Source organism: Macaca mulatta, chromosome 9, assembly GCF_049350105.2.
Source record: "Macaca mulatta isolate MMU2019108-1 chromosome 9, T2T-MMU8v2.0, whole genome shotgun sequence".
Classification (NCBI taxonomy): domain Eukaryota; kingdom Metazoa; phylum Chordata; class Mammalia; order Primates; family Cercopithecidae; genus Macaca; species Macaca mulatta.
This window is the reverse complement of record NC_133414.1, coordinates 30,978,507-31,002,941: the sequence shown is the minus strand read 5'-3', so window position 1 is coordinate 31,002,941 and position 24,435 is coordinate 30,978,507. Positions and strand designations below refer to the sequence as shown.

The window sequence follows — 24,435 nt, the reverse complement described above, 5'->3', positions numbered from 1 at the left end:
GGAGTTTCTGGATCTCACCAGGGAGGATTGCGGTGCTTATTTTAGCTCCCTCTCCTTGATGTGCCCTTGGCGTCAGTTGCTATTTTGACTGTGAGCATCTTCTTGCAGTTGCCGATGTGCTGACCGCCAGCCGCACTCACTGGGAGAACCAATGGCTGCTCTGCCCACTGCCTCCTTGTCAGTCTTTCCGCATCTCTTTGTTGAGCATGGGACTCATGCCTGTGAAACACTGAAAACATCCAGTGCAGGAGAAGAGTCTTGCTGATGAAAACCGAGTCTGATCTTAGAGGGAAAAATCCATATGAAATATAGGCATCTCTCAACCAGGGCATAGTGGCTCACACCCGTAATCCCAGCACTTTGGAAGGCCAAGGAGGGCAGATCACCTGAGGTCAGGAGTTTAAGACCATCCTGGCCAACATGGTGAAACCCTGTCTCTACTAAAATACAAAAATTAGCTGGGCATGGTGGTGCACACCTGTAATTCCCAGAACCCGGGAGGCGGAGGTTGCAGTGAGCCGAGATTGCGCCACTGCACTCCAGCCTGGGCAACAGAGGGAGACTGTGCCTCAAAAGAAAATAAAAATGAAATATAAGTATCTGTTGATTGAGAGGTAAAGTGCAGAAAAGTTGTCACCATCAAATCTAATATGTTCTTCATAGTGGAAACTACCAATGTTTACTTAGTGAAAAATCCAGTACTTGGAACAACATTCACCATTCTATAGATATTGTCTTACTGTGTAAAAACATTACAAGTCTAGGATCACAATATCTTCTATAGTTTTCTTGACAAATAAAATGGGCCAATGGTTAGTACTCTTAAAATGGTCTATTATTTTATTATTATTATATTATTATTATTATTATTATTTAAGAGACAGAGTGTTATTCTGTTGCCCGGGCTGGAGTGCAGTGGTGCGATCATAGCTCACTGCAGCCTCAAATCCCTGGCCTCAAGCGATACTCCAGCCTCAGCCTCTCAAGTAGGGCTACAGATGCATGCCACCACACCCAGTTAATTTTTTTATTATTTGTAGAGATGGGGTCTTGCTTTGCTGCCCAGGCTGGTCTTAAATTCCTGGCCTCAAGTGATCCTCCCGCCTTGGGCTCCCAGAGTGCTGAAATTACAGGCATGAGCCACTGCACCTGGCCTATTATTTGTCTTTTGTCCAAGTGTTCTGTGTGTGTGTGTGCACATACACACACAAGCACCACATTAAAATGAAGATCAGCTAGCCTTAATGTGTCATTGAGAACCATCCTTTGCACTTTTTAAAGGCGTGGCCCAGTGGTCTTTGAAGGGAGTCCTCCCTTTCACTATCCCTGCTGCCCTGTCTCTTAATGCCAGCTTCCCACTTTTATTGTTGTTCATTTCTTCTAACTTGGCTCACACATGTGATAGTCCAGTCACTTACTAGTGGCTTTCCCATCCATGTGTTTGCTTCTAGAATTATTGCTGTCAGAATGGCAAGCCTTGGGCACTAATGTGGTAGGCAGCTATCTGAGGGGTGATGGATGCCTGGAACTATTCCAGACACAGTGATGTCTGCAGGTCACTGTGCAGTTCCAATCAGTGGGGACCTTCTCTAATGGGGAGATGGTTTGCTGATTTGGCATTTTGTTTATTTACTTTTTACAAATGTTCAAATAACAATGATGATTATTATACTTATTATTATTCCTGTGGCTAATCCAACCCTTGATGGTTGAGAATTAGCCATATTGTTATTTATAATCAGGATCGGGTGTTTGGCATGAATTCAGGAGGCAGGGAGGTCTCTGAGGATGGATGAAGGCAGTCAGAGAAGCTCTCCTGGAAACTGGGGGCATCCGGGCTGAATCCTGAAAGATTTGTATGAGAACAGGGAGGAAGTGGCCGAGGCGCTGCGAATATGTCTGGAAGAACCAGCTTTCCTTGCTAAAGGCGTCTAGGGAAAAAGGTTGGAGAAAGAAGCCAGAATAAAAGTTGGGTCTCATGGCAGCCTCATCCCTGAGGTCTGCAGTGGAGGTTGTTGGCTGCTTGGAGAGGGATAAGTTGCTGCTCAATGCTCCAGACCTAGAGGTACTTGCTACTCTAGTAGTTTGGTAGTATGTGAGTAAAACTCACTATGTGAATAAAACTCACTGGGGCCTGGGCATGGTGGCTCACTCCTGTAACCCCAGCCCTTTGGGAGACCAAAGGCGGGAGGATCGCTTGAAACGAGGAGTTTAAGACCAGCCTGAGCAACATAATGAGACTCCATCTCAAAAAAAAAAAAAAAAAGAAAGTTTATTTGATTTTCAGTTCTAGAAGTTGGAAGATGAAAACAAAAACTCACCAGAAACATCCATACACTGTGGGCACCTCCATGGGCACCATCTGTCAAACCTCTGGCTTGAAACATTAACCTAAAAGGATGCCTTTGTCCGGCCTATCTCTCTTCCAGATGCAATTGGTCTAGATTTAGTTCCAGAGTCTAGTCCGAGTTTTTGCACAGGGGGTTGATAACCTGGTGAAAGTCGGTAACAGTTTGTTTTGTCAGGAAAGAAATGCCTTGGAAAGGTCAAGAGAGCCGTGGAGGGAAGAGACAAGCCCTCCTGGTCTGGTTCCAGCTTACCTAGCATCTCCTCCTGCTGCGTGAATCATGCTCGTTCTCCTTTCTCCGGTGTCCTGTTTCCCTCTGGAATTCTTTTCTGCTTTTATTCCGGTTTGACTCGTTTCTTGAACTTCAACCAGTCCCTAAATTTGGCCCTTTTCCTGGTTGTATTCTTGCTCTTTTCTTTTTCCTAAACGATTCTGACAGCATGAAAGCTAGTTGATGGTGGGGTTTTCCTGTCAATATATTCTGAAGTTTTAGTGACTGAGGTTTTTCCTTTGTCTTTAAGCAAACCAGATTTCTAGAACTCAAGAGTTTCAGGCAGAGGCTTTTTTTGTGTGTGTGTGAGATGGAGTCTTACTCTGTCACCAGGCTAGAGTGCAGTGGCTCGATCTCAGCTCACTGCAACCTCCGACTCTCTGGGTCAAGCAATTCTCCTGCCTCAGCCTCCTGAGTAGCTGGGATTAACAGGCATGTGCCACCACACCTGGCTAATTTTTGTATTTTTAGTAGAAACAGGGCTTCACCATATTGGCCAGGATGGTCTTGATCTCCTGACCTCGTGATCCAGACTCGCCTCAGCCTCCCAGAGTGCTGGGATTACAGGCTGAGCCACCACGCCCGACCCAGGCACAGGCTTTTTAAACTTCTCCTTTGTCCCTGAGTTCACGATTTCACTGCAGATTTTCTTCTATCTGGACTCACAGTTGTGGAGCCCCCAGGCGATTGCTGTGCACACTGATGAGTTTGAGAGCCCATGCTCTGGAGGTCAGGAGGGGAATAAGCCAGGAGAAGACGTGAGCGTCTGGGCAGAGAATAGCACTCTCTTTAAGAATAGGGAGGGATGAGAATGTTTCTATTCTGCCCTTTCTTCTTGGCTTCCTGTGATTCTCTTGGCCTGTTCCCCCCACCAGAGTTTTGTTCTGTGGTCTAGGCTGGAGTGCAGTGGTGAGACCATGGCTCACTGCAGCCTCAACCTCCCAGGCTCAAGCGATCCTCCCACCTCAGCCTCCCTAGTAGCTGGGAGGTGTGCAACACCATGCCCGGCTAATTTTTTGTATTTTTGTAGACACAGGGTCTTGCTATGTTGCCCAGGCTGGTCTCAAACTCCTGGGCTCAATTGATCCTCTCACTTTAGCCCCCTAAAGTGTGGAATGATAGGTATGAGCCACCCCACCCTGCCTTTTAAATTTTTTTTTGAGTCAAGCAAGGTATTGCTTTGTTGCCCCAGCTGGAGAACAGTGGTACAATCGTAGCTCACTGTAACCTGCAACTCCTGGGCCCAAACAATCTTTCTCCCTCAGCCTGTTGAGTACCTGGGACCACAGGCAGGCCCAGCTAATTTTTTACTTTTTGGAGAGACAAGGTCTCACTGTATTATTGCCCACTGTGTTGTCTCCTGGTCTCAAACCATCCTCCTGCCTCAGCCTCCCAAATTGCTGGGATTACAGGCATGAGCTGCTGCGCCCAGCCCATTTTCTTTTTGAGTAGTTTTCTTTTTCTTTCTTTTGTGGCTGGTTCAATAAGGGGTTCTCCTTTTCCTAAGCAGGCAAAGGAGTTTTGAAACCAGCTTGGAGCCCTAAGGAGGATTTTTTCCCAGGGGAGAAAGAGAGGCTTACATTGGTCTAGCCCAGTTCTCAAGGCACCAAATCTTTTTATTAATAAAGAGATTTGTGGAGGAAAGGGAAAATGATTTTTTTGTTGTTGGCACAAAAAACAGTCTGCTTAAACCCAATAATTTGTCTGTGTTTACCGCAACCATCTTTGTGGCTTACAGGAATGAGTTCATGACTGTCTGAATTCCACCAGGCAGTGGTGACAATAATTTTATTTTAATTTTTAACCTTGTGGGAACTTCACATGGGCTGACTCCTCTTTGACCCCGCACCCATCACAAGATGATTTTTTTCCTAGAAGTTGCCTCTGGGGCTGGGCTTCTGGAGATGAACCCCGTTCTCTCTATGCCGGACAAACCAGGCTTCTGACATCCTGTCTGCGGAATATTTATAAAAATGAGCGCCAAGGGATTCAGCTGTGGTTTCTTGCAATGCCTGGTGTGGTGCCAGCTGTTGCCCAGTTCAGAGTCCTCTGTGCTTTAGTAGTGAATTCTTTCCTGACTTTTTCCGGCGGTAAGAATACAAGGAAGTGCTGAGTAGACAACAGAGAGGAGATGAGAACTTCTGATGGACCTCCATAGCCTAAGACAAAAGACTTCCCGAAGCCACGCTTGTTAACCACTAACCAGCTGATAAACGAGGGGCTTTCCTCTGTAGTCTGGGATTGCAGGGCTGGAGCCTTCTGTGTTGGGGACCTCTCCCAGGCTGAGTCATCAAGAGCCACACAGAGTGTCAGCCCTCGAGTCTAAGGAATGACTCTGTAACCTTGTGAGTCATCTTTCATACAAATTGCACCTTGTCAGGCAAACCACAAGGGGAAATGCGTGCTTGCCTTAATTCTACTCTGGTACATTCTAGCTTAGGTGGGGTTTCCCCTCACTCTTTGAGGAAAATAAATGCAGAGATCGTCTCTGCCTCGAATGCTTGGTGTAGACCGAGTCGTAGCCAAATCACTCACCCTGGATGCTTTTGATGAGTTATTCCAGTCTCCTGACTCTCTACCCAGCATGTCTTTTTCTGTGGTTTTGAGTCTTTGTTAGTTCTATCCAACTCCGTGATGAATTTCAACCCATTTCTTATTTTCTCAGATGTCCCTTTGTGACAAGGATGCTGTTCCCAAGCCTCCATATTTGCTCTTTTGTTTTTAATTTTTTTAAAGGCAGGGTCTTGCTCTGTTGCCCAGGCTGAAGTGCAGTGATGCAAACATGGCTCACTGCAGCCTTAACCTCCTGGGCTCAAGCAATCCTCCTGCCTTGGCCTCCCATGTAGCTGGGAACACAGGAGCACACCTCCATGCTCAGCTAATTTGTTCAATTTTTTGTAGAGACAGGGTTTCACTTTGTTGCCCAGGCTGGTCTTGACCTCCTGGCCTCAAGCAGTCCTCCCACCTCAACCTCCCAAAGTGCCAGGATTACAGGTGGGAGCCACCATACCTGGCCATCTCTATATTTGGATCTGATTTTAAATTTGAGTTTAGGAAGTACTCATATTTACCAAAAATGACTCTTGCTTATAGACCAAATAATAAAATTTTAGTCCTCCCAGAAAAATAAGAGCTTTGGAGAACCATTGCATAGAAATAACTTTATTCACTGAGTTTACGATGAATGGGAAAAAATGCATTCTTTTATTGAGTACTTTTTATAAGAGGTTTAAAAAGATACTTTAACCACTGCCTGTAATTTGTAGTTGCTGATGTTGATGAGTATTTGAGAGGGAAAAAGCTCTTTGGAGGCAGCAAATTAATCACAGCAGAGTATCCAGTTTCATTTGTACATGTGGTTGTCTTGTATTGTTTGCTATTTTCTTTCTTAGATTTTTCAGTAGAGACTTTGTCCTTTTTCAGAGACAGTTGGAGTGGATGGCCTTGAGGACTTGAAAAGCTGACATAAGATGATTTTGAAGTCATTTCACATCTGAAGCCATGATTTAAATATCAGCGTTAAGGTAAGTATTGAGGAAAGAAATATGACGCTTTTGTGGTTAACGCATTATTGACTTTGCTTGCACTGTTAGAAGAGGTTAAAGCACATTGGTGATTTTGGAGGTTAAAGCACAAGGGTGATTTTGTTTGAATCCTGTTCAACAAACCAGAGCTCGGAGAAGATTAAAGCGGCCTCTGTGATGCGGTGTGGGACCACAGACATACAGGGGAGCTGAGCCATTGTGATGCTTGGAAATGCCTTCATTTTTCCTCGGAGGTCGTGTGTCCCAGTGTGCCCTTTAGGAACTCCAGGAAAGAACAGGAAAACTTAAAGCTGTGGTTTTCTTTCTGAGATGAGCTGTGGCTATTAGGGAGCTTTTGGGGAGTGTGAATTAGATAGGACCTTTAGGAGCAGAGCCAGCCAAAGGAGTGGGAGCAGGAGCATCCTTCTGGAAACTGTGCTATTTGACCTGCCTCTCTGGAGCAGGAGTTCTCAAAGTGTGTTCCCTGGAGCACAGCTCCCTACAGTAATACAGTGGGGACCGGGGTCAGAGGATGGGTCTATGCCTAATTGTGTTTGGAAAGCATTGGATTAAAGTTAAATGAACTAATGAGCTTTATGCATCTTGATAGGTGTGTGTAGCGGGCAGTACTAACCAGAGTTCCACGGAACTATTTTCTCGTGAGGCATCTTAAGACCAGTGTTCCATTTGTTCATTAAATATTGATTGCACACCAGCCACGGATGGTGTTCGATGCTGGGGATGCAGCAAAAACTGAGATTAACAGTGCTCATATATAGATAATAAATACATTAACACATAAGGAAAGGTAATTATTGAGAGACACAATAGCAAGTGTTTTAGAGCCTGGTATCTGCAGCTCAGTGGCTTGGGTTTTCATCCTGGGTTTGACACTTATAAACTGTATGACCTTGAGAAAGACATGCAACCTCTCTTTCAATTTCCTTATGTGTAAGATGATCATCATAATATTCACCTTGTAGATACTTTTATTGCGAGGACTAAAATTATGAATATGTGCTGGCAAATACCAAGTTTATATTAATAGAAGTGTCATCAGAATATGTACATATATTAATAGTAATTGTTACCAAAACACCAGGGGTTCGGTCTGGGTCCTGCTGCTCACGGCACAGAAAGCCAATGACTGAGACAACAAGTATTGCCAAGGAAGAAGGCTTTAATTGGGTGCTGCAGCCGAGGAGATGGGAGCTCAGTCTCAAATCCATCTCCCTGACTGACTAAAACTAGGGGTTTATATAGCAGGGAAGAAATGTAATCATGTGTGGGAAAACAGGAACTCAGAAGGGGCATGGAAGCAATCGTGTTGAATCAGGGGTCTGCATTTTATTGTCTGGATGTGATCTGGTGAGTCTCATTTCTTTGATACTTTTTTTTTTTGAGAGGCCTGAAGGTCATTTCCTGAGTAAGGATCTCAGATAAAACGAATATAAGTTTCAAGTGTTCAGACCAGAAAGTTCAATTTCTATATTTACTTTTTTTAAATAAAAAAAAAGCTATATGGGACTGTTGGGTCGATTTCATAATGACTGAATACTTTGAAGGCTCTGTGGTTGCATGAATGGAGAAGATAGGGTAATGGGTGAGGACTTTTGAATAGGATGATCCAGGAATGCCCTGAAGTAGAGACCCATAAGAATGAGAAATAGCAAGTTATGCAGGTGGCATAGAGAAAGCTTCCAGATTGAAAAGCAAAGGCAAAGGGCATGTCTTGTGCAGAGAAAGCATTTAACAAAATCCAATACCTCTTCATGTTTAAAACACACACACACACACTCAGCCGGGCACAGTGGCTCACGCCTGTAATCCCAGCACTTTGGGAGGCCGATGCAGGCAGACCATGAGGTCAGGAGATCGAGACCATCCTGGCCAACAGTGAAACCTCGTCTCTACTAAAAGTACAAAAATTAGCTGGACGTGGTGCCACATACCTGTAGTCCCAGCTACTGGGGAGGCTGAGGCAGAAGAATCACCTGAACAGAAGTCTGAGGTTGTAGTGAGCCGAGATCGCGCCACCACACTCCAGTGACAGAGCAAGACTCCAAAAAAAAAAAAAAAAAAAGAAACACCCACACACACACACACTCAATTGACTAGGAATAGAAGGGAACTTCTTCAGCCTGAAAAAGACATCTATGAAGAACCCACAGCTAACATGACACTGAATGGTGAAGGGCTGAAAGGTTTTCTCCTAAGCTCAGAGACAAGACAAGGATATCCATTCTCACCATTTCTGTTCAGTATTGGTGAACAGTAAATTTTAGGTGTTGTGATGGTTAATATTAGGTGTCAACTTGATTGGACTGAGGGATGCTTAGATGCCTGGTAAAGTATTATTTCTGGGTGTGTCTCTGAGGGGCTTGCCAGAGGAGATTGACATTTGAGTTGGTGGACTGGGAGAGGAAGACCCACCTTTGCTGTGGGTGGGCGCCATCCAATCGGCTGCCAGCATGGCGAGAACAAAGCAGTGGAAGAAGGTGGGATAAGCAGCTTGCTGGGTCTTCTGGCTCTCTTTCTTCTTCCTGTGCTGGATGCCTCCTTCCGCTCCTCCTGCCCTTGGACATCAGATTCCAAGTTCTTTGGCCTTTGGACTCTGGGATTTGCACCAGTGGCTTGCTGGGGGTCTGGGGCCTTTGGCCACAGACTGAAGACTGCACTGTTGGCTTCCCCGGTTTTGAGGCTTCAGGACTTGAATTGAGCCACTACCAGCTTCTCTCTTCCCTAGCTTGCAGACAGCCTGTCATGGGACTTCACCTTGTAACTGTGCGAGGCAGTTCTCCCTAATAAATTCCCTTTCACATGTATATGTATCCTGTTGGTTCTGCCCCTCTGGAGACCTCTAATACATGTGTCAACCTGGCTGGATTAAAAAATACCTAGAGAGCTGATACGACATTATTTCTGGGTGTGTCTGTGAGCATGTTTCTGGATAAGATAGGTGTATGAGTGGTAGTCTAAGTGAGGAAGATCCACCCTCCATGTGGGTGAGCACTGTCCAATTGACTGGGGGCCTGGATAGAACAAAAGACAGGGGAAAGGTCTTTGCTGGAGCTGGAACACTGCTTCTCCTGCCCTTGGACATCAGAGCTCCAGGTCCTCTGGCCTTCGGACTCTGGCATGTGCACCAGTGGCCCCAGGATTCTCAGATCTTGGGCCTTAGGTTGAGAGTGATACCATTGGCTACCCTGGTTCTGAGGCCTTTGGACTTAGATGGAGGCAGGCTACCAGTCTTCCTGGTTGTCCAACCTCAGGACACCTGGTTGTGGGACTTCTCAGCTCCCATTATCCTGTGAGCCAATTCCTCTAATACATTTCCTGTCTACCTCTATCTATCTATCTATCCTATTCATTCTGTCTCCCTGGAGAACGCTGACTAATACGGTATCGTGCTGGAGGTTCTAGCCAGATCTGTTATACAAAAAAATGAAATAAGAGGCTTCCAGATTGGAAAATAAAAGGTAAAACTATCTTTACTTTACAGATGGCATGATCTCGTTTATAGAAAATTTTTAGGAGTTCACCATACTATTAAAACTAATAAGTAAGTTCAGCAAGATTGCAGGACATAAGATTAATATACAAAAAATCAATTTTGTTATATATGTACTTGAATAATACGAAATAAAATAGAAACAATAATTCATTTTATAATAGCATGAAAAAGAATAAAAAACTTGGGAATAAGTTTAACAAAAGAAGTGTAAAACATACACCTTAAAACTACAAAACATCATTGAAAGAAATTAAAGAAGACCTAAATAACTGGAAAATCATTGCATGTGCATGGATCAGAAAACAATATTGTTAAAATGACAATACTCTTCAAACTGATCTGCAGATTTCATGCAATCTCTGTCAAAAATCTCAGATGAATTTTTTTAATTGACAAATTGATACTAAAACTAATATGGAAATTCAAGGGACCCAGAAAAGCCATGACAATCCTGAAACAAAAGAACAAAATAGGAGACACAGCTTCCTGATTTTGAAACGTATTACAAAACTACAGTAATTAAGATAGTGTGGTACTGGTATTCTATTCTATTCTATTCTATAGAATAGAATTGAGTCTAGAAATAAACTCATACATTATTTATGGTAATTTGATTTTCAATAAATCAATGGAAACAATACAAAACAATGCCAAAACAATTCAATGGGGAAAAATAATCTCTTCAACAAATTGTACTGGGGAAACTGTATATCCATCTGCCAAAGAAAAGTTGGACTCCTACCTCACATCATAAACAAAAATTAACTCAAAATTAGTAAGAGGCTTAAATGTAAGAGCTACAACTTTAAAACTCTCAGAAAAAGCATAGATATAAATGTAATGATCTTGGATTGGATTTTTTTTAAGATATGATACCAAAAGGACAAGTGACAAAATAAAAATAGATAAATGTATCAAAATTAGAAACCTTTGTGCAGCAAAAGACAGTATCAAGAAAGTGAAAAGGGCTATGAATTACTCCATTCTCACATTGCTTTAAAGAACTACCTGAGACTGGGTAATTCATAAAGAAAATAGATTTAATTGGCTGATGGATCTTCAGGCCATACAGGAAGCATGGTTGCAGAGGCCTCAGGAAACTTACAATCATGGCAGAAGGTGAATGGGAAGTAGACACAGCCTGCATGGCTGAAACAGGAGGAAGAAAGAAGGGGGAGGTGCTACACACGTTTAAACAACCAGATCTCTTGAGAACTCACCCTCACAAGAACAGTAAGGGGGAAGTTTGCCCCCATGATCCAATTACTTCCCACCAGTCCTCTCCTCCAACATTGGGGGTTATAATTCAACATGAGATTTAGGCAAGAACACAAATCCAAACCATATCAGACTGGGCACAGGGACTCATGCCTGTAATCCTGGCACTTTGGGAGGCCAAAGCAGGAGGATTGTTTGAGTCCGGGAGTTTGAGACCAGCTTGGTCAACATAGCGAGACCCTGACTCAGGAAAAAAAAAAAAAAAAAGGAAAAGGAAAAAGACGATTCACAGAATGGGAGAAAATGATTACAAATTATATATGTCATAAAGGACTGTATCTAGAATACATAAAGAACTCTTAAGACTCAGTAATAAAAAGACAATTTAATTAAAAATGGGCAAAGGATTGGAATGGATAGTCCTCCAAAGAAGATATGCTAATAACTATTAAGCACATGAGAAGACTTTTACTGTCATTAGCCATTAGGGAAATGCAAATTATAACCACAATAAAAAACACTTCATACCCACAAAGACAGATAATGACAGTCATTTGTGAGGATGTGAAGGATTGGAATGCCCGTGTTTCCAAAGCAACTGTTTTGGGAAACAGTTCAGCAGTTCCTCAAACAATTAAACACAGATTTACCTTTTATAGCCCAATATATCCACTCCTAGGCATATCCCCAAGAGAAGTAGAAAACATACCTGTACAAAATAATATTTCTAGCAGCATTATTCATAATATCTAAAGAATGGAAACCACGCAAATGTTTGTCAGCTGAAGAAGAGACAAATAAAATGTGGTATATCCATACAGTAAAATACTATTCGGCTTTAAAAAGGAATGTAATGCTGACAAATGCTAAAACATGAAAGAATCCTGAAAACATGCTAAGTGAAAGAAGCCAGACACCAAAGAACACACACTGTCTAATTCCGTTTTTGTGAAATTTCTAGAACAGGCAAATCCATAGACACAAAGTAGATTAACGATCGTCTACGACTTGGGGTGTATGGTGGCAAATTACGAGTGACTGTTATGGGTCTGTGATTTCTTCTGGGAATGATGAAAGTGACTAGAATTGACTTGCTGATGGTTGCACAATTCCGTGAATATATTAAAAACCATTGAACGATACATTTTACATTAGTGAATTATATGGTATGTGTATTTTATACCAGTAAATCTGGTGTGTGTGTGTGTGTGTGTGTGTGTGTCTTACATATATTGGAGGGTTAACTGTCAGCACTTGGTGATAGATGAGACTTAGGGAGTGAGGACAAGGGAGGAATTAAGAATGACCTCTGAATTTTGGTCTTGGGCAACTTCTGAGAAGGAGAAGAAAGACTGAGATTAGGAGGGTTTCTTTTTGCTTTGTTTTGTTTTTGTTTTATGGAGAGGGCCAGGTTCGAGAATTAAGAGTTCTATTGTAGACATATTAAGTTTGAAGTGTCTATTAACTATCCAGACAAATCTTAGGCAGACAGTTGAATGTGTGTCTGGAAATCTGAGGTGTAATCCAGCCTGGAGATAATATTTAGATGATAAGTGAATCTGTAGGAAAGGATGAAAACAGAGAGAGAGAGAGAGAGAGAGAGAGAGTGTGTGAGGCACAGGATGAGGTAGAATAGGAGAGGGGAGCTACAAAGCAAACTGAGAAGGAATGGCCAGCCAGAGAGGAAGGAGAAGTAGGAGAGTGAGTGCAAGGTCACTGAACTCAGGCTCAGAGTCAAGTCCTACCAAGTAGTCACAGGAGGACAGAAGGATCTACTGGAATTGGCCAGGATGGATGCTGCCCGTGACTATGACAAGAGAAGTTCGGATTGGGAACTCCAGATCCGAGTGGGTTGAAGAGGGAATGTGAAGTGCTACAGTGGAGACAGTTTGGCACCTGTTTTCAGAAGTGTTGCTGTCACCAGATTCTGGTGAAAAATTGCTCTTGGATCCTTACCTGCTCTGCTGAAATGCCCACAAGGTGCTGTTTGAGTTTGAAGGTTGTGTCTTCCTGGGAGCCAGCCCTTCTGGGTATGAATGGTGCATCTATGTAGGGAGCTGCTAACTTGTAGGCCGGGTTGGGGCACGAGGGTGGTGTGATGCTGGGGTTCAGAGAAGAGTGCCGCTCTTTGCCTTGTTCTCTGATGGTTTTGATTTTGTTTAGTTGTTTTGATTGGGAGAAAATGTAAAGAAGGGGTTTACTAACATGCTTTTTCAAAGTCTAGGTCAAACTGATAAAAAGAAATATCTGTTTGAAATCAGAATAAAGAGAAAAGACATTCCATGCTCTTGTTGTGGGGACAGGGTCTCCTTCTGTTGCTGCCCAGACTGGAGTGAAGTAGCACAAACTCCTGGCCTCAAGTGATCCTCATGCCTCAGCCTCCCATGTAGCTGGGATTACAGGCATGTGCCACCATGGCCAACTTATTATTTTTATTTTTGTAGAGACAAAGTCTTGCTATGTTGCCCAGTTGTTCTCCAACTCCTGAGCTCAATGATCCTTCCAGCTTGGGCCTCCCACTGTGTTGACATTGCAGGTGTGAGCCTGTGCACCAACTTCATTCCAGGCTTTTATCTGTAGTGAAAGTTTTTATGAAACACAGTCCTAACCGTGCATATATAATTGCCTTGCATTTATTAGTGCATCAGTTGATTGGGGTTTGGGAGACTGTAGCAGTTCCTGCAGTGAGCTGGAAGGCAAAGTGATAACTTTCTCAAAATGCACACACACAGATGCTTTTCAGAAACCTCAAAAGTGCATTGCCCACGGCTCTTACCACTTGCATCAGTACATTCTTTCCCCACGCTTCTTTACTAATTTAGATTATGTGAAAACAACTTTTTAAGACAGATGTTCCTTCAAGTAACAACCCACTCTTTCTCTTCTCTTGAGAAAATATTAGTTGGAAATGGACTGTTACTTAGGCTAGAAAGTCCATTTGAAATGTTTTGAACAAACATCATTGTCTAAGTCCACTTCGTGCTGCCATAACAGAATACCACAGACTGGGTGGTTTATAAACAATAAAAGTTTATTTGGCTCATGGTTCTGGTGGCTGAGAAGTCCATGATCCAAGCGCCGCATCTGGTGAGGGCCTTCGTGCTGCGTCACCCCGGCAGAAGGCATCACATGGTGAGAGCAAGCAACAGAGAGCTGTACTCACTTTTATAGCAAATCCACTCTCATGATAAAGAACCCACTTCTGTGATAATGATATTAATCCGTTCACAAGGACAGAGCACTCATGACTAAATCACCTCTCAAGGGTCCTACCTCTCAACACTGTAGCATTTGGGATTAAGTTCCCAACACTTGAACTCTGGGGGACACATTCAAACCATAGCATTCATATTTTGAACACATGACTAGGGACTGCTCATCTTGGATGAATCCAAGCTGTGTTTGTTTTTCTTTTACCAGATGTGTGTGTGTACACCCATGCACTTGCATATTTTGGTAAGTCAATTGTTTGAAGTTATATTTGAGTGTTCCTAGTAAAATTTTTTTCTTATTTGGAATACAAATGGCCTTTAGTGTTTTCTAGCTGGCTTGGCATGAAATTAGAGAATGCCCTTATTTCTGTAACCTTAGGTAAAGTCTTCTTGTAGCAATTTTCTTATGTGTGTGGTTTAAAAAACAAAACTATGTGGTTGTAATTGTTTGGTTGCGTTTTATTGTATATGTAAGAGGCATGCCATGGGGGTTCAAAAGAAAGAATTGTTCAGTATTACTTTCATAAAACATTGAAAGAAGCATTGTTCTAGAGTGCATATTCACAGGGTTTTTAAATGTATTATTCTGAGAAGATGATATTAGTAGTGTGTCCTAGGTGAAAAAATTTCTGGCTTAAAAGAAACTCTGCTTTTATTTATTTATTTATTTATTTATTGAGACAAGGCCTCGCTCTGTCACCTAGCCTGGAGTTCAGTGGTGCGATCACAGCTCACTGCAGCCTTGACCTCTTGGGTTCAAGGGATCCTCCTACCTAAGCCACCTGTGTGGCTGGGACTATGGGTGTGAGCTGCAATGCCTGACTAATTAAAAAATTTTTTTTTTGGTAGAGACGGGTGTCTTAGTGTGTTGCCCAGGCTGGTCTCAAACTCCTGGGCTGAAGCAATCCTCCCCGCTTGGCCTCCTAAAGTTCTAGGAATACAGGCATGAGCCTGTATGTCCAGCCCTGCTTTTAGAATCTTTCTTTCTTTTTTTTTCCCCCCCAGCTGTTCTGTGCCCTAGGTTTATAACTTTGACTAACTTCTAGCAACTTCCAATCATGGGAGAATTAGAGTAGTTATCTGGGAAGAATTGTTTGAACTTCAACCTGTTATCTTGGCTGCAGGGCCTTCTTGGCCAAAGGCCGTGCTAAAGGGCACTTTGATTTCTTGATTTTAAAAGAGCAAGAGAAAGTGATTGCCAAGAGGAAGGGTTTGGTTGGCTTTGCTCAGAACTAACTGCCTCTCCAGAGAAGTCTGCACCGGCTGCTCATCATGACTAGGGTCGGGCAAGGTCAGTTTCCACTGTCTTCTAATTGTTTGCAGAGAATTGGACGGTACAAAGCAGGTGCCACTGACAACATTTCCCATCATTTTATGGACGAGTACTGATTCCGTCCTTTCTGTTCAGGGTGGATCTGTGCAAATAACTTTTGTTTCTCAAAAATGTCTGGTTTCTCTTGGGATGCAGCCAGGTCTCTAATGTGGTGTTGTGTGCTGTGTCGCAAACCTCAGCCCTGAAAGCCTGAGCTTGGCTTTGTCAGATCCGATGAGTGTGCAAGAGCAGGAAGCCACCCTTCGGGAGAATTCAGGGGCAAACGTACAAGTGATGTTTGTGAACCTGTGCAGACAACACTTTGGGTAGATTCCTGTGAGGTGTGGGGATCCGGGTGACATGAAGGGAGAAGAACAGAAAAAGACAGGTAAGGGACTTGTGGCTTTTCTTAACTCCATGTGGCTGCATTGAGAAAACCAGTTAACATTTCATGGGCTGGTGGGAGCGTCATCTTATCGTTCTCTCTCTTTTTTTTTTTTTTTCGGGTAATGATTTTTCGATCTTGACAAAAGCTTAAAGCTTTTCAGTTAAAAATGGCACTAATTGGACCTTTTAAGTAAAAAATACATGGGTTTTTAAAACTCCTTTCCTACTACCAAAAAATCAGGAAGTATCTAGCTCTCTAAATTGGGAAAGCAAGCAATGTTATAAAACTGCTGAAGGAATCTCTTTCTTCGTGACCTTTTGTTAAACTCGGTTTAAGCTGTAGACCTTATGTAAAATAAAATTTACCATAGAACAGGAAATAGAAGCTGTGGAAGACTCAAAATACACCTTTGTACTTCTCTGTTCTTCACCTGCTCTCTCGCTGTCTCTACACACACACACACACACACACACACACACACACACACCCCTACCTATATTTGCATGACGAATGGGTAATAAAAGTAGTGAAGGGCAAACAGAAGGTCCAATACAATCAAGTAAGAGGTTGAATATAAACTGGAACAAGTCTTAATTTTTTATTTCACTTTCATTCGGCTACGTTTACTAATTTTCTTTGCTAGCTTTAAGACTTTTAAAACATTCTTTGGCCCTGGGAGGGAGTTGTATAACCATAAAACTTGAGAATCCTGGCCCTAGAATAAATGTTCCTTTTAAAACCCCAAGGACAGAAAATTGAATACAGCTGTGCAAAAAAGAAAAAAAAAAAGAAAGCAAGAAAAGAAAAAAAAAAAAAAAGCCAAGTGATGGTTTAGGCTTGCAGGCACCCTGACCAACTTTCCCAGTGCACTTGGGCTGTGGTTTCCTGGAGATGGGAGATGGGGAGCTTTGGTGTACTTCTTGAAGGTTTCAGAAAAAGGCCAAGACTCCTTCAGAACTGTATGTTTCTGGGATGTGGTCAAGAGCACATTCTTTTTGGCATGGTTATCTATCATCTTGCTTGTCCTAAGCATATCCTCTTGTTTTCCCCTGCAGAGGATTGGGGTTTCTAGGTCATTCTCTGAGATGCCGTGATTCTGCAAACCTTACAGTTCCTACCTAAAAGTAAGCTTCAGAGTTTAAGCAGTTTCCACCAGTCAGAAGTTGGAATGGATGAACTGTTGAGACCCAATCTTGCCCTTCTCCCTTAGACACTGAATTTGCCTCAGTATGGCCAGTTTTCAGGCATGATCCTAAGAACACGGCATTGCTACTCCCTGCTTCTCCTCTCCCTGAATGGAGACCAGGATGTTGCTTCTCTGATGTTTGCCTCGTGGGTTCCCGTGTTAGGTTTGTGGCCCACGGGGAGCTGTCACTGGGGACCCTACTGCAGCCTTGCATTAATCACTTTGCTCTTTGTCAGGCCGTGTCATGATGATTCATACTTCTTCCTCTACAAGATTAGATTACTGTAATTTTCATATCCTGGACTGCCCACGAGGGATTTGAATTAATACTTGTTGGTATAGAAAGCAGGATCGTGTTTCTGGGGAGAAAGGACTGAACTTGCCCACTTGGCCATCATCAGAAAACATTAGGCAGGGCCTGGCTGAAAAATAATCCTGCCTTCAGGGCTTACCACATCAATTAGCTTACCATACAGGCCAGCAAGCCGTGTCTCCGTGAACACATGGTCCCTGGGCAGCAGATTTGTGGAAGTGATGCCAAGTCCAGGAGATCAGAATGCACGGAAGATTTTGCAAGGGAGTCCTATATTGAAATCAGACACTGCTTAATGAGGAAAATCTTTCCCAAAGAGGTATTTGAGAAGGAGGTAAACTAATTCAGGCATGTGGAACAGCCTGCACAAAGCCAGCAGGAATTACGATCACAGATTTCAGGGCGGTGGGGGGGTCTATGAGGGATAAAGTCGCCTTTGGAAAAGAACTCATTGCCTTGTCATTTTCCCTGTAGCATACGTATTATTTCCTTTATTCGTTCAACAAATATGTATTGAGCACTTACTATATCCTAGGCACTGAAGATGAACAGCAGTTCACAAACCAGACAAAAATCTCTGTCCTCACACAAGTCACATTTTAGGGGGCCCATGTCACTAGGGGTACAAGCGTAAGCTGAAGGGAGTCAGAGCAAGGAGTTAGGAGTACCTGGAAGAACTCCTAAGTAACTATAGTTGTTTGAAAACGTGTTTGCTTATTATTTCCTCTCTTCCCTTTGATGCAGTTTGTACCCTCTATCCCACTAATGAGATTACCAGCCATCTTTCAATAGATCCTTGGGAGGAAATGACTTGTACTTGCTAATGAATAATCCACTTTAGTAGTCCAATATATAATAACTTTGGGGTCTTCAAAGGGCTATCTGCTTTGGCCTGAGTCTCTATTGGAGGGAAGTTGAGGCATGACCAAAGGATTTTATGTTTGCTTGCTCTCCTACTGTCTAATAATTTGTATTTCAGAATGCCTTGCTTTAACATATTTTATCTCTCTTGGAGCGCTTTATTCCTTCTTATTTATTTATTTATTTATTTTTGAGACAGAGTCTCACTCTGTCACCCAGGCTGGAGTTCAGTGGCACAGTGTTGGCTCACTGCAACCTCCACCTCCCAGTTCAAGCGATCCTCCTGCCTCAGCCTCCCGAGTAGTTTGGACTACAAGAGCCCGCCACCACGCCTGGCTAATTTTTGTATTTGTAGTAGAGACACGGTCTCACCATGTTGGCATCTTGAACTCCTGACCTCAAGTGATCCTCTCGCCTCTGCCTCCCAAAGTGCTGGGCTTACAGGCGTGACCCACAGCATCTGGCCCCTTCCTTTTTCTCCCCCTCTCATTGTTGAGGCGTTTCTTTGGAGAACGTGAGATGGTGCTATGCCTCAGAATTGTAGAATTTCAAGGTTTTAGAATTTGATGGCACTATAGGAATCTTAATCCAGACCAGCGATTTTCAGTCCCCAGACTAAAACCAAGCCCTTACCTGAGGGCAGTGCAATGAGAAATCTAAGAAAATGAAGTGAATGTTGTATTAAATATAAAGCTAAATTTATTCAGTTGATTTCTACATCATTCTGTTATTTTCTTTTCTTGAATTTTTCAAGGTTTTTTTAGTGTCCTCCACCTACCCCAAAAATCAATCATCCTGATCTCAGCCTTCTACCCCCCACCATTCTGTCCCCACAGCTGACTCCTGTCAGACCCCATCTTCCCACGCCCCAGTTTTCACATGGGACCCTCCTCCTCAGTCTTGTAGCCTCTGCCCTCAATGCAGAAGTCACTGGCTAAACCTTAGGGTAGGAAGTTCCCACTCATGTTGTCAGGGAGACGTGGCCCAGGATCCACGGTTGGAGCCACAGATACATTGTAAGATACAACACACAGTGGTTCTGGTTTTTTTTTGGTTTTTTTTTTTTTTTGAGGTGGAATCTCGCTCTGTCGCCCAAGCTGGAGTGCAGTGGTGCGATCTCAGCTCATTGCAAGCTCCGCCTCCCGGGTTCAAGTGGTTCCGTTTTAGAGAATTATCGGGACTGTGGTTCTACTCTATTACAGGCTTATCAGGTTTCTGTGGGTTGGCCAAGTGCACAGCCATTACGTAGAGCTCTGTTTCTGGAGGAAGATGAGAATGGAATCCTCGCTGGGCTAGAGAGCGCTTGGCCCAGGGGATGTGGGGTTTCTCAGTCACTGGGGCTAGGAGAACATGCTCAGAGAAGGCTCCTCGCTCCTGTGTGTCTCTAAGGTATAGATGATGCTCCCTGAGGAGCACAGGCCCCTGGAGTTTTTCTTTCAGGAATAAGAATGATCCATTCCCTCTTGGTAGTTGGAATCAGCCAAGGAAACCACATGTTGGTGCTGAGCTTTGTGATGTCAACAACAGCAGGGAAGGGAAGAGCCTCCTGGGTCCTCACTCCACTGGCCACATCGCCATCAGCTCATGTCCCCATTTGAGCAGCAGCCTCCGTGGTTCTGCTGCTGCTTGACAGCAGACAGAAATCCCATATTTTTAGATATCTAGCGGCCCAAACGGAGCATGTCACACTCTGTCCATCTCTGATTACTCTCGAGACTCTGAGCCTGGTGTCCAGGAATGCAATGTTGCTCCAGCCATGTGAGAGGCTGGGTCTCTGGAGCCAGGACTCATAAACCACGGTCCAGGCTCACCCCTGGCAAGCTCACATCTCATTTTGACCACGAGGCCAGCAGTTCTCTTTGTGTTGAGCTCTGCTACACACCCATTGCTCTGAAGCCACGGCCTGGGAGAAAGAGTTGGCTCGCTCATCGGTGGTTCAAGCCAGTGACTTACAGATGACCTTGGAGCTCAAAGATTTTCAGCTAAAGCCAGTAAAGTTCTCCAAAAGCTTTCAGAAAAAGTGAGACCAGACCAGACAGACAGAAAGACCGACTCAATTGATTGAATTATTGATTGATTCATATTTCTGGCAGGGGTGGGGGGCTGTTGGTTGAAAAATATTAACTGAAAATAATATCCCCTTTTTTGTCTTTAAAAAGAAATTTATGCACAAACAAAATGACTTGCCCATGGTACAGAAGGCCACAAGCTCAGATTCATACAGGTGTATTGGCATACATATCAGTAGACTACAGCATGTCTCTGTCTTCTCTCATAGAGGTCAAAATCCTGAGCTTTTTGGGAAAAGGAAATCATTCCAAGCCTGGTTTCATCATGGCAGAAAACAGGGCAAAATACAGGTCCTGGTTGCCTAGCCTTTTCATCTCCTGGAAATGAGCTGCTCAAAATATACTTCCAGTGATTGATCAAGTTCTTTGCCCTGTGGAAAGCAGAGTTCTTCAGAAGGCAGAAGCAAGGAGACAGAGAGTGTTGTGGTCTTACTTTCCTGCACTGACAGTCCTGGCCAATGCTCTGACATCATCTTGAGTCCAGAAATAGGAGTGAAATGGACAGTGAGGCCACTACACAGAAACACTTGAGCTGGTGATGCATGTTTTCTTTTCTGCCTGTGAGCTGAGGATCCAACTTGTGACTTTTTCTCCAGCTCTGGAGGAATATTACATATTGATTAATCCACATTGACAAAAGGGAGAATGTTGTAGCTGCATTAAAATGAGAAGAGATCGACCGGGCGCAGTGGCTCACACCTGTGATCCCAGCACTTTGAGAGGCTGAGGTGAGTGGATCATTTGAGGTCGGGAGTTCAAGACCAGCCTGGCCAACATGGTGAAACCCAGTCTCTACTAAAAATATGAAAACATTATTCAGGCATGGTGGCATGTGCCTGAGGTCCCAGCTACTTGGGAGGCTGAGGCAGGAGAATGGCTTGAACCCGGTAGGCGGAGGCTGCAGTGAGCTGAGATCATGCCATTGCACTCCAGCCTGGACCACAGAGTGAGACTCTGTCTCAAAAAAAAAAAAAAAAAAAAAAAGAGAGAGAGAGAAGAGATCTAACTGCAGACTATTTTGATATTTTCAGTCCACATCACAAACATTTATTAAATTTACTCAGTGGCAGATGTTGCTAGGTCCTGGGAATATGAAGATATCATGGAGTCTCTGCTAACAGTCTAGAGATTGGGAATCAGAGACCATGTCCAGGAGAGGTTTATAGGGGAAATATTCTCAACTAAGGCTTGAAGTATGATTAGGGGTTTTCTTTCTTTCTCTCTTTCTTTCTTTCCTTCTTTCCTTCTTCCCTCCCTCCCTCCATCCCTTCTTCCTTCCTTCCTTCCCTCCCTCCCTCCCTCCCTCCCTCCCTCCCTCCTTTCTTTCTTTCTTTCTTTCTTTCTTTCTTTCTTTCTTTCTTTCTTTCTTTCTTTCTTTCTTTCTTTTTCTTTCTCTCTCTCTTTCTTTCTTTCTTTCTTTCTTTCTTTCTTTCTTTCTTTCTTTCTTTCTTTCTTTCTTTCTTTCTTTCTTTCTTTCTCTCTCTTTCCTTCCTTCCTTCTTCCTTTCCTTTCCTTTCCTTTTCTTTCCCTTCCCTTTCCCTTCCCTCCCCTTTCCTTTCTCACTCTGTTGTCCAGGCTGGAGTGCAGTGGCACAATCTCGGCTCACTGCAACCTCTGCCTCCCAGGTTCAAGCACTTCTCAGTCTCGGGAGTAGCTGGGATTACAGGTTTGAGCCACCATACCTGACTAATTTTTGCATTTTTAGTAGAGACAGAGTTTCACTGTGCTGGTCAGGCTGGTCTCCAACTCCTGACCTCAGGTGAGCCATCTGCCTCAGCCTCTCAAAGTGCTGGGATTACAGGCATGAGCCACCGCACCCGGCCAGATTAGGGGTTTTCTAAGTGAGAAGGTGGAAAGGCATTCTGAGCAGAGAGAACAAACTAGATAGGCATAGGAAGGATGGCCAGGGTGGCGTCTCATGGTTGGACACAGGTCACCTGCTGGTGGGAGGGAGGATAGGAGGTTCCAGCTCAGAGAAGTGGGACTTTGGAATATATCCAACAGGCTGGCCATCCTTTATTTTTTTGTTTTGTTTTGTTTTCTGTTTTCCACCCACACAAGTAATCACATCCCTCCTAGGTTTATCTAAATGCGGTGTTGGTAATGAAGCGAGGCATCGCAGTCCTTGTAAGCCTCACAGCTTGTAGGAATACACCTGCAAAAGTAAGTCACTGCAGGTCTCAGTCTGTGCGAGATAACCTGAGGGTTAAGTGTCATTTCCAAAGTGTTTATTTGTAACTGGATACCTTTTTTCTCCTACCGAGGAATATCTAAATGCAAGACAGTGACAATGATTCTAAGGATAGTCTTACATTTGTCCTTTAACAAATTTATTTTTATTTTTTATTTTATTTTATTTTATTTATTTTGAGATGGAGTTTCGCTCTTGTCACCCAGGCAGCAGTGCAGTAGCGCGATCTCAGCTCTTTGAAACCTCTGCTTCCCAGGTTCAAGCAATGCTCTTGCCTCAGCCTCTGCGGTAGCTGGAATTACAGGCTCGCACCACCATGCCTAGCTAATTTTGTATTTTCAGTAGAGACAGGTTTCACCATGTTGGCCAGGCTGGTCACAAACTCTGGACCTCAGGTGGTCCTCCCACCTCCGCCTTCCAAAGTGCTGGGATTACAGGAATGAGCTACCATGCCCAGCCTATTGTTTTAAACTTTATATTTTATTATATTCATTTTACTATTTTTTTAAAAGAGATGAGGTCTCACTATGTTGCCCAGGCTGGTCTCAAACTCTTTGCTTCCAGTCCTTCCATATCGACCTCCCAAAGTGCTAGGATTACAGGCATGAGCCACTGCACTCAGCCCCTTTTAACAAATTTAATTTTAAAAGCTTGCCATATGTGTCAGGATCTGGGAGAATTTGCTAGATTAAAAAATAAAAACATAAAATATAAAAAAGACGAAAAGTTTGCCTTATGGGCTTCCATGGGTGAGGAGCAAGCGCTATCCACCTGTCTGGTGGAGGCAGCACTTGCAGGCCTACGCTTGAGAACCGCTGGGGCACTCTCCAGGAGGGTTTTGATTGGGAGTGAGCAGGCAGGGTGGGGCTGTTTAAAGTCCATTCTTGAAGCAGCAGAGAGGCTGGGTTTAGAGAGGTGGGAGTGGAGTTTGGAGACTCCAGGCATAAGCCTGACTCAGGCCCATGAGAACATCAACGGGGTGGAAGGAGAGAGGAAGGTTAAAGGCAGGAACGAAGGCATAGTGACTGCTGAGATCTGAGTGATCACTCAAGTGAGGCAGGGCCCTGATTTCTGGTTTGGGTGGCCAAGTTGCGATGGGGAGGTTGTGGTCAGGTAGGAAACCAGGAACAAGTTTCCTGATGGGAGATGGGAGATGGGAGATGACGGGTGTAGCTTGATTTCTCTTGAGTTCCCTGTTCCCGTGAGATACTCCTGGTTTGCTGAACTTCAGGGAATCTCCAACCTTCTGACTTATGCTTTAGGTGTGGCAGACGGAGCTCACTCTGGGAGAAGGTAGGATGATACCAGCAGGCTCAGAGTCCTGGGAAACATATGGACTTTTGAGGGAGGCAGAGGTGGACACTCAGTGAAACAACTGAGGAGTGATCAGAAAGGCCTGGGAGAGCTGAGGAAAGGAGTGTTGGAGACATTTTACGAAGAGGACATTCTGTGGAGGCGGAAGTGATCAGAAAGTGCCAGACGCCATAGAGGCCACGTCCAGATGAAGCCTCAGAAGAGTGTGTTGTCAGGAGAGCAGTTTCTGGGTTGTAGGGGAGCCAGAATCCAATGACAAAACTGGCTGGGAAGCACATGGGGCTGGGGGAGAGGAGACAGTGGTTCTGGAACATTCAGGGTGATAAAAAGAAGAGAAGGTGGGCGAGAGCTTGAAGAGAGAGTTGGGGCCAAAGGAACTTCGGGGGCAGAAGATGAGTCGCTGGAGCATGTTCTGGGCTTGTTCTGCCTCCTCAGCGAACTGAAAAGAAGCCTCATCTCTTCCGTGTATGACCTGGTGTTCCCCAAAGCACCAGAAAAGTCCAGCATAAGTTCGACTGGCCTCCAAAGTGGCGATTCAGGGAGTTTGGGTCTAGGTTTTATGTTATGGAAACTGAGAGGATAAAGGGCCCTGAATCCTCCATCTGCCCATTCCACTTCTGGGAAGGCTGAACTGTTACCTATTTATTTTCAAGAATAAAGAGTTCGGCCAGGTACAGTGGCTCACTCCTGTAATCCCAGCACTTTGGGAGGCCAA

At 43.9% G+C, this 24,435-nt stretch overlaps 1 protein-coding gene across 44 annotated transcripts in view; it reads left to right on the top strand.

Annotated features, from left to right (window-relative positions):
• Positions 1–24,435, top strand: part of LOC695267 (supervillin) — a 271,952-nt gene that overhangs the window by 69,792 nt on the left and 177,725 nt on the right. For 32 of the 44 annotated variants that reach the window (XM_077946150.1, XM_077946143.1, XM_077946148.1 and 29 more), the window contains one exon: positions 6,042–6,142. Coding sequence is in view for 12 of the 44 variants with exons in the window: in XM_077946135.1 (XP_077802261.1) it covers positions 15,759–15,786 (28 nt within the window). In the remaining 32 variants the exon portion in view is untranslated. Of the gene's footprint in view, positions 1–6,041; positions 6,143–15,252; positions 15,378–15,630; positions 15,787–24,435 lie in introns of those variants that run through there. The other 12 variants (XM_077946127.1, XM_077946114.1, XM_077946116.1 and 9 more) reach the window with 4 other exon arrangements.